This window comes from Gorilla gorilla, chromosome 2, assembly GCF_029281585.2.
Source record: "Gorilla gorilla gorilla isolate KB3781 chromosome 2, NHGRI_mGorGor1-v2.1_pri, whole genome shotgun sequence".
Lineage (NCBI taxonomy): Eukaryota > Metazoa > Chordata > Mammalia > Primates > Hominidae > Gorilla > Gorilla gorilla.
This window is the reverse complement of record NC_086017.1, coordinates 141,660,907-141,670,335: the sequence shown is the minus strand read 5'-3', so window position 1 is coordinate 141,670,335 and position 9,429 is coordinate 141,660,907. Positions and strand designations below refer to the sequence as shown.

At 37.9% G+C, this 9,429-nt stretch overlaps 1 protein-coding gene across 1 annotated transcript in view; it reads right to left on the bottom strand.

The window, feature by feature from the left end:
- Nucleotides 1-369: 369 nt before the first annotated feature.
- The window catches only part of COL6A5 (collagen type VI alpha 5 chain), a 131,872-nt gene continuing 122,812 nt past the window's right edge, over nucleotides 370-9,429 (bottom strand). Inside the window, exons 39-42 of the mRNA XM_063704176.1 lie at nucleotides 7,916-8,602; nucleotides 6,427-6,523; nucleotides 5,470-5,714; nucleotides 370-398 (exon numbers count right to left, since the gene is read on the bottom strand). Of these exons, the coding sequence (XP_063560246.1) occupies nucleotides 370-398; nucleotides 5,470-5,714; nucleotides 6,427-6,523; nucleotides 7,916-8,602 (1,058 nt within the window). The remainder of the gene's footprint in view (nucleotides 399-5,469; nucleotides 5,715-6,426; nucleotides 6,524-7,915; nucleotides 8,603-9,429) is intronic.

Genomic DNA, 9,429 nt, shown 5'->3' with positions numbered 1-9,429 from the left:
ATATATAATGAAAATTTCAAACAAATGGACAGGTGAAAAGAAAAGTTCAATCTCTTTAGGAAAACAAAACATGAACAAAACAACATAAAGTGATAATTCGATATAATGGATTTATATTTTTAATTGTCAAATAGATGATCAAACTTAGATAATTCAAATAGGGATAATACTAGTTGATTATATTCCAGGCATAGTGTGTACTTTGAGCTTTATATGCATCATCTTCAACTTTTCAACAACTCAGAGATAGATTGTATTATTTCTGTTTCATGGCCTAACTTTAAGGTAAACTTATGTTCTATAAACATAGAGTATGAATCACTATGACGAAAGTATTGGATTAATTACTGAATTCTTAGGTCAGATGCTTCAGATGTCTGTAGCTTCCATTTCCTTATCTGCAAAAAGACAAAGTACAACTCAGTGATTCTCAGTCATTAAGCTTTCATGAGTGCAAGAAAAAGTCAAGCTGATATTTTCTGAAGAGACTCAGATTGGCTTCAGGGAGCAGGGCTGTCCAAATATAACTAACCCAAGCTGTTGGCTAGAGATCTGTGAGAAAAAGAATTAAAGACATCATTTTTTTCTAGATGTATAACATATCATTACAACAGAAAAATGCAGAAAACTTTTGGAGAAAATAATGAAGAATAATAACAAACAACAAAGATGCACACTTGATGATAATCCTTTTGATTCTACCAACCTTATTATTTTCAGCAGCAAATCACCTTGAGATATCTAAAGCTGTCTAACAGGAATGATTCAACCAGGATTTATAGCAGTGTTTTGCAAACTTGAATGCACATTGAAATCACCTGAGAGCTTCAAAAAACAAAACAAAACAAAAGAACTGATGCCTGTGTCTTACCTCTAGAGAATGTGACTTAATTGATATGGGGTGTGGGCTAGACTTTGGACTTTTCAAAAAAATAACTAGGTGATTCTAATGTATAGACAAGTTTGGGAACCACCAATTTACAGGGTTCTTTCCTGTGAGTAATTTTTAATTATATCCCCTGCTATAAACTGAAATGTGTCTCTTGCCCACAAATTTATACAGTGAAGCCCTAACCCCATGTGACTGTATTGAAGATAGGGCCCTTAAGGAGGCATTTAAGGTTAAATGAGGTCATAAGGGTGAAGCCCTGATTTTACGGAAGCGTTACCCTTATAAAAAGAGAAAGAGACACCAAGATCCTCTTTCTATCATGTGAGGACAAGGAGAGGAAGCAGCTATTTGCAAGCCAGGAAGAGAGCCCTCATCAAGAACCTTATAGGCTGGCACCTTGCTTGGGCTTCCAGCCTCCACAACTATGAGAAAATAAATCAATGTTATTTAAGCCACCCAGTCTATGGTCTTTGTTATGGTAGTCCAAGCAAACTAATATACCTCCTCTTCAACCCACCCTCTCTGTTTCTGATCTACCCCTTATTCCTTCCTCCAGATGTTGGTAAAGCATACTGAATCAGAAGTTACCAAAACAGAGTCACTGGCAAGGCACTAAACCTCTTTGAACCTCAGTTTCTCCATCTGTGTACTAGGGATATTAATTCCTGTCTCCCACACAAGGGTTTTAAAGGGAATCCAATGAGATAATGGGTATGAAATTACCTCACAGACAGTACAGCTATTCACATGAGCAAGCTGTGTCTGGTGCTCACCACTTTCTCTTACTCAGCCTTCCTCCCTTTCAATCACCCATCTGATTTCTCATTTGTGTCCCTTCCTTAATTTCACCTGCCAGTATGTCTCCTGCCCACTGGGTCACCAGTCGTTTGACCTCACTCCAACTCCCTGGCTGTCACATATTTCTCCTTTAGAACAGGTCTGCTGGTGACAAGTTCTCTTAATTTTCCTTCATCTGAGAATGCCTTTATTTTGTCTTTATTCCAGAGGGAGAGGGATATCTTTATTGGATATAAAATTCTGTGTCCATAGTTCTTTTCTTTCAGCACATTAAAGAGAAAAAAAAGAAGTTGTTCCACTGTCTTCTAGCCTTCATGGTTTCTGATGAGAAATCTACAGTCATTTGAGTTGTTCCCTTATTTTGTCTCATAGTTTCTTAGCTGCTTCAATATTTTTTTTCTTTATCCTTGGTTTTCAGCAGTTTGATTATGATGTGTCTGAATTTTTTTTTTTAGCTTTTAAAATCTGTAAATTTATATCTTTTACCAATTTGGGGGGATTTTTGGTCATTATTTCCTAAAATTTTTTTTCTGCATGAATCTTTCTACTTCCCTTATGGAATTCTAGTGAAACAAATGTTAGACCCTCTGATACTCAACAAGTCTCCAAGGTTCTGTTTGCCTTTTTCGCAATCTTTTCTCTCTTCAGTTTGTATAATTGCATAATTAATCTTTCTTCAAGTTCATTGACTCTTTTTCTTTTCTTTTCCACTTTTTTTTGGAGACATGGTCTTGCTCTGTTGCCCAGACTGGGGTGCAGCAGCATGATCATAGCTCACTACAGCCTTGACCTTTGGGGCCCAAGCAATTATCCCACCTCAGTCACCTGAGTAGCTGGGACTATGTACAAGTGAATGACACCACATCCAACTAATTTGTTGTTGTTGAGATGGGATCTCACCATGTTGCTCAGGCTGGTCTCAAAATCCTGGGCTCAAGTCATCTGCCCACCTCAGCTTCCCAAAGTGCCAGAATTACAGGTGTGAGCCACTGCACTCAGCCTCTCACTGACTCTTTCTTCTCTCATCATCACTCTGCTATTAAGCTCATCCAGTGAATGTTTTAAAATTTTAGATATTGTATTTTTTACTTCTAAAATTTCCTTTGGGTTCTTTTTTGTGATTTCTATTTCTCTGCTTGAAAATGTCTATCTTTCCATTCATTTCAAGTTATTTACCTTTACCTATAGAGCATACTTATAATAGCTACTTTAATGTCTTTGATCATTGCAACATTAGAGTCACCTTGAGGTTGGCGTTTGTTGGTTGTCTTTTTCTTTGAGAATCGTTCACATCTCCTGGTTCTCTGTATGTTCCATAATTTTGGATTGTATCCTGAACATTTTGAATATTATGTTGTTTAGACTCTAAGTCCTGTTATGATTCTCTGTAGAATATTTTTGTTTTAGCAGGCAATCATCTCAGGTTCAGCATGCAAGTGATGTCTGATTGTCTGTGAGTAGCAGTCACAGTTTAGTTTCTAGGGCCTTTGCTATCCTTTTTAGGGTCTTTCTCATATATGTACAGTTTAGGGAAGGGTCTGAGACTTATATAGGTCCCCTAATTACAAGTAGAGTATTCCTTTGTTCAGCTCTCTTCTCCCTAAGGTTACCCACACATGCTGGCCCACGAGGTCTTCTTTTCCAGTTTCTCTGGCCAGAATGTGACAGACTGCCACAGTTACTACTTGAGACTGTCACTACAGCAGTTACTGCTGTTACTACTTGAGACTGTCATTACAAGTTACTACTGTTACTGCTTGAGACCATCATTGTGGGACTGAAGGAAGGGACAAACACAGAAATGAAAACTTAAGACAAAAGAAACCTTTAAAGGAAGGGGAACCAGGGAAGAAGAAGAGAGCTCCCTGCTTCTAGTGAGCAAAGGCAGCCCCTGAGCTTCCACCACCCTTCATATTTATTGAGTAGCAAGAGCAGGGAGGAGGAGGTAACGATTGGTCAGCTGCTTAATTGATCAGAGGTTCATATTATTACTAACAGGCTTCAGATGTACCTAATCACAAGAAACACTTGCTTTTGGGGCATGACTGCCCTCAGCATTCCTTCTGGGTGGCATACGCAGTTTGTCAGTTTGCCAACATTCTTCATTTATGAGAACAGTTTGCTCTGTACTCATATAGCCTCCGGTGGTATACTGAGTTGATCATGACCCTCACTCTTTTGGCCTTCAACAAGAAAGAAAGGGTTTCTCTTTAATTTTAAGTGTCTAGCTTTCCACTTAGCTGCCAACTGATGCCTGCCTTCAAAGCAAACCCATGACAGAAAAGGGGGAAAAAAGCAGGATTTCTTTAATGCACAGGGCCTCTTTTCCTAGTTCTTCTGGCCAAAAATATGAGGTTTCTAATGAGGTTTAGACATCTACTTCACTGCCACACAGTTCCTGTACTTAGGCTTGCCCTTGGCATAAAGCCACAAAAGAAAAGAGAAAGGAAAATGGGAAACTCATGCCCCTTCACAATATACGTGCTTTTGCTTACTTTTCAGAGCCCTCAGGTAGTTGCTTTTTGTATTTCATCCAGAATTTTCAGTTGTAATCAGTGGAAAAGATTTTTTGAAACAAAAATGAACTTATTCCATTTTGATGAGAATCAGATATTTCAATATACTTATATTTAATTTGTATTTTATTATATCTATCTTCTCTCTCTCTCTTTTTGTCTGTATTTTTCCTATTTTTCCTATATTCACTTCTCTTATTTTCCATCATTTTGCTGATTTTGTTCTCTCTACAAATAGATATATCTACAATTATACCCATATCTAAAACTATATATATGTTTATGTATGTGTGTATATATATCTATAGCTTTAACTTATCTATATTTATAAATGTGTTTTTTATATATATATATGTATGTATACACACACATATATAAACTTTTTTGAAGTATACATATATGCCCCTATATGGGATCTTATTATATAAATGTCCCAAAATTTATTTTTTAATTCTGCTGTTGAGCATTTTTGTTCCCACTTTGGGGCAACACAAATAGTGCTTTTATAAACATTTTAGTACATGATTTTTGGTTAATATGTATATTCCTATTGGGTATATACAATGAAGTAAAATTACTGGGTCATTGGATATACATATTTTCAGCTTTAGTAGATACCAAGGAATATTTATTTTAAAATCATTTCCCACATGACTCTGGGACACAGCAAGGACTGTGAATCGCTGCCCTAGAGCCAATAGCTTCCGGCTGTCCATCTCCTGTTTTGCTTTTAGCTGTAGGTCCATTTCCCCACCCAGCCTATGGAGCTGCCCACAGTCTCCACACAGATCTCAGAACCATGGTGGCCTTGTCCTCTCCAGGTCTCACTGAGGCTGAGGCTCAGCTAGGGGCCTACAGCTCAAACCAAGAAAACCCTAGTTGCTAAGGGAGAGAGCAGATCTCGAGTATTAAAACTCTGCAGGCTCCTTGCACAGTTCCCCTTCACCCCGACTTTGCACAAGGATGCAGGACTGCTCCTGCTTACTTGGGACCTGCTATCCTTGTTCTTGCCCCTCCAACTTCCCCATCCCCTGACTCCACACCAAGCATTTATACCTGCTTGTAATTCTGAATATGTCAACAAAGACTATTTTTTGCCTTTCTGAAGTTTTATCTCCCTTGGATCCTTAGATGATAAGCCCCTTTTATCCTCATCCTGTCATCTCTACCTCTCCCAGTGAATTCTAACTGCTCATCTTCCACCAGGGGAAAATCCAAACAAAGGTACTTGAGGGTCTTCAGCTCTATGGTACTCACGATTACCTTCTTTTTCTTGCTGTTTATCAACCACTAGAGCTGAAATTTCTTCTAAATGTGCTTTTTCCTTGTCTTTCATTGCCAGTTTCTCAGTTGAAAAGAGCAGGTATAACTTCTGCATCAAATCAGTAGCTGTCTCAGAACCATTACTGTGATTGTTCCCTAATACAAGGAGATGTTGTGCCTGGGAATCAAATTCATCAAACAGATCACCATTTTCTGTCTTTATTTCATATATCCCAGGAAGAAGTCTGAGGTAATAGAGAAGAGAGATAAAAAATTAGTTAGCCAAGTCCCCTGCAAGATTAAATGTGAATACCACCAGATAATATAAGAGGAATCCATTTTATGTATGTGATTTGAATAGTCCAAGTTCAGTTCACGAATGAAATTTGACTCGTGCAATTTTCTAATATTCTGAAGGAAACTTAGACATTTGTCTCCGCAGTTTAGAATTCCAAACCAGTATAATTTCTATCATTAAATTTGTATTGAGTACTTAGGGTTGTACTTTGTAAAATCAAACTTGAAAGAATCCTTCCTGCCAATCTTCATATGTGTTTTGCTTTCTAAATGGCCAAATATTTTGTTTTGTTTTTTATGTTTTTATTCTGCTCTAAAATTGTTACACGGAATCTTTGATATAAGTTTTCTGTTTTGGCAGTACCCAATATTGGAGTTATGTTATCTACTTACTGAGAAGGTACTAATAGGAGGCTATTTTTGGTAAAAGAAACAGAAATGGAAACATAGTTCTTTCAAATATAAGTCCTGTTCTATCTGCGATTAATTTCAGACCTATGCAATCATCACAAATGAGTAGCATTTAAAACACACACACACACACACACATACACAAACACACACTTGGATCTTGAAAACTAAAATGCTATTCATTTCACAGTTTTCTTAAGAACTGTTTCCAGTTGTGGTATTACCCCAACTTGGAATTTCTCAACTCACAATACAGTGTTTTCTGTGCCACCGTTCTCTGGGTTGGGAGAGGTCATGTTAACACATGTGGCTTTCATATCTTTGGTGGGATATTTGTTGATGGCACCTGGAGAGAGAGTGGTCTGGTTAGTCTAAATTTTACCCACCTACATTATTATCTCACCCAAAGTCAGATCATGTTTTCACGTGGTTGGCAGTGTTTTCAAGAACAACTTTTATAACGGACTTCGCAAAATAGGCACACTCTGACATGGAAATTCTTTGTTCTTGGCAAAGTCAAGAAGATACAGCCAGTCATTGAATAAATAATTCCAACGCTCTATCACAAATTTGTGATATAATTTAAGGACATCTCTAAATTCTTTCTATCATTTGTTTATCTCCCTATAAAAGGAGGATCTTTCTAGAAGACTCTATTTTTTAAAAAAAATTTATATTTTATTATTTTTTTAAATTATACTTTAAGTTCTGGGAGAAGACTCTATTAGCCATTGAAATTGTCTGCCCTATTTATCTTCGGGTTGGGAGAAGGCGCATTTTTACTTGCTACTAAACGTAACTACTAAATTCCAAGATTCCTGCGAACTATATAAGCCCTGGGGCTTTATGCATGCCAGAAAACCTGCAACCTTGTGATTCTCTAGTAAGCTTACAGGAGCTGCAGAGACCATTCAGTGTAGCCTCTGCCACATTCCTAATTCCCAGCACAGGCTAGGACTTGTTTGATCTTACAAGGTTTTGGATGTGCTGCTATATGCATGTCTAAAGTCATAACACATGGGCAGAGGCTGGGGCAGCCACCCTCAAAGCCCCACTGTGTAAAGACACCCTAAAAAATCCCTACCAGCTGTCTGGCATAGAGGCTCTAGAGGAGATTTGTCCCTATGGCTCATAAGAATTCAAGTCAGAACTTACGTTAATTTATAATGACAAGACAAAATAGAAGTCCTTGGAGTAGGTGGAGGGCAGTGTCAGTGTGATATTATTTATTACAGCATTATACCTTGCTAAGGGTTTAGTAATTAAAGTATGATTTACTAGACAACAGCATAGCCCTGGGGTCAGAATGTGAGGGGTTGAGTCTAGAATTTACTAATTATTACTTGTGAGATTTTAAGCAGTTTATTTAACATTTCTGAATCTCAGTCTTTTCACTTGCAAAATGGGGTTATGAATACTTTCCTCTGAGGACTGCACTGAAGATTAAATGACACAATCAATTTAAAGAACCTGCCACATAGTAAACACTCACGGGTTAGGGCTAAAGGGCACTTTTCATCCATTTGAGGATTTCCTGGCTAAAACTTTGGCAGCGCAGCAGCAAGGCTCATGGTCAAAAAATCTGGGAATTTTCTCTGAGATTTTTTACTGCCTCCTACTCACTTATACTCTACCACTCTTAACTGAAGTGAGGATCATTTTACTAAGTCTGCTGATGGACTGTACACAGAAACATTAAATCTATTGCAAAAGCAATCAAAGAGAATTAATGACTTACGTCTGATTAAATGGACAAATGGCTTGACAAACTTGGTGATATAGTTCCAATCTGGCTTGTGGGTTCGGCCAAGTTGGACCAAGTGATGATCCAGAGGGTGGCTGGCTAATTCTTCTAATTCTTTGTCATTGTGTTTAGGGCCAAAGGAAAACACAAATATGGAGTAGCCTTGACACTTGGCTCTCAGAGACACATTCCTTAAGACGTCTTTGTCTAAAGAGTTGGTTTCGCCAGCAGATATTACAAAGATAACTTTGTTTTTCCTCAGATTGGGGGTTCCTACAAAGACATTGTCAATTGTCCACTGCAAGGCATGGCCAATAAAAACATCTCCATTGAGCTGTTGAGAGTCTTGGAGATGATGTTTCATTTGGTGTATACTGTTATAAGTAACTAAATCAAATTCCAGGTAGACAGGGCATTCTTCAGTGTTAGGCATATAGCCTGGGGGAGAGTAGCTCAGGACAGCAACCCTGTCTCCTAAGGTGGAGGTCAGTGGAGCGGGGGCGATGTGAAAGTAATCAAGCACTGAGGTTATAAAAGCTTTTACTTCCTTAAACTCATCACTTTCTACTCTTTGGGAAGCATCTATGAGGAAAGCCACATCCATGTAATATTCTTGAAGAGAGACATCTCCAGGTTCATAAGTATGATCTGGTTCTTCTTTTCTGCCATAATTTTCATGTCCTGCAACAGAATAACTCAAGTCATTCTTTTTAATAGAAAGATAAGCTTGGAGCTCCTAGTCATAGATGGCAAATACACAGCATGAGGGTATTACCATGCTGCATTTCCATACTCATGGCAGACATCAATAATCACATTGCTTGTTCCCAGATACACCCTCCAAATCTGTACCCACATAGCGCATGCAGAGCCATTACCATTTGACATGTGTTGTCACATAAGAAAAAACCCATTTGCTATCCTATCTCAGATCTTTGTGAAAGGACTGATTTATCCTCCAGCTATTTTAATATGCAAGATGAGAAACACTCATTTTTAATGTACTCCACATGGCTAAAAAATTTGAAGTACACATGTGCATGAAATTTAATTATATGTAATAACCTCAAGAGAAAGTATAAAGTTACATTTATTGGTAGCAAAAGCACAAAAACCTTTATATATGTGTTCAAAGTATGCACCATAGAGCAATGTCATGACAGCAAGTATAAACAAGTGCTGATTTTGGAATCTCAATGCTGTGTGAGATATGACATACTCTAAGAACCTGGTACTCAAAGTGCCTGCAAACAGTTCATCAGCCCATTTTAAGGTAAGCAGTTTGCACCATGATGTAAGTCAACTAAATTACTAAGCACACTGATTAGTTCAGCTGACATTTATTTATTTATTTATTTTCATAGCTAGACTTTCTCCTTGAAGAAAACATTGCCTTGATTTACATTCTGAGCCAAGCTTCTTATCTTGCTGCAGATGAGCACTTCAAGTAGCTCTGCTCTAAGCCTAAGGGATCATGAGGCCTGTCTACAATCATATGAATGATGGCT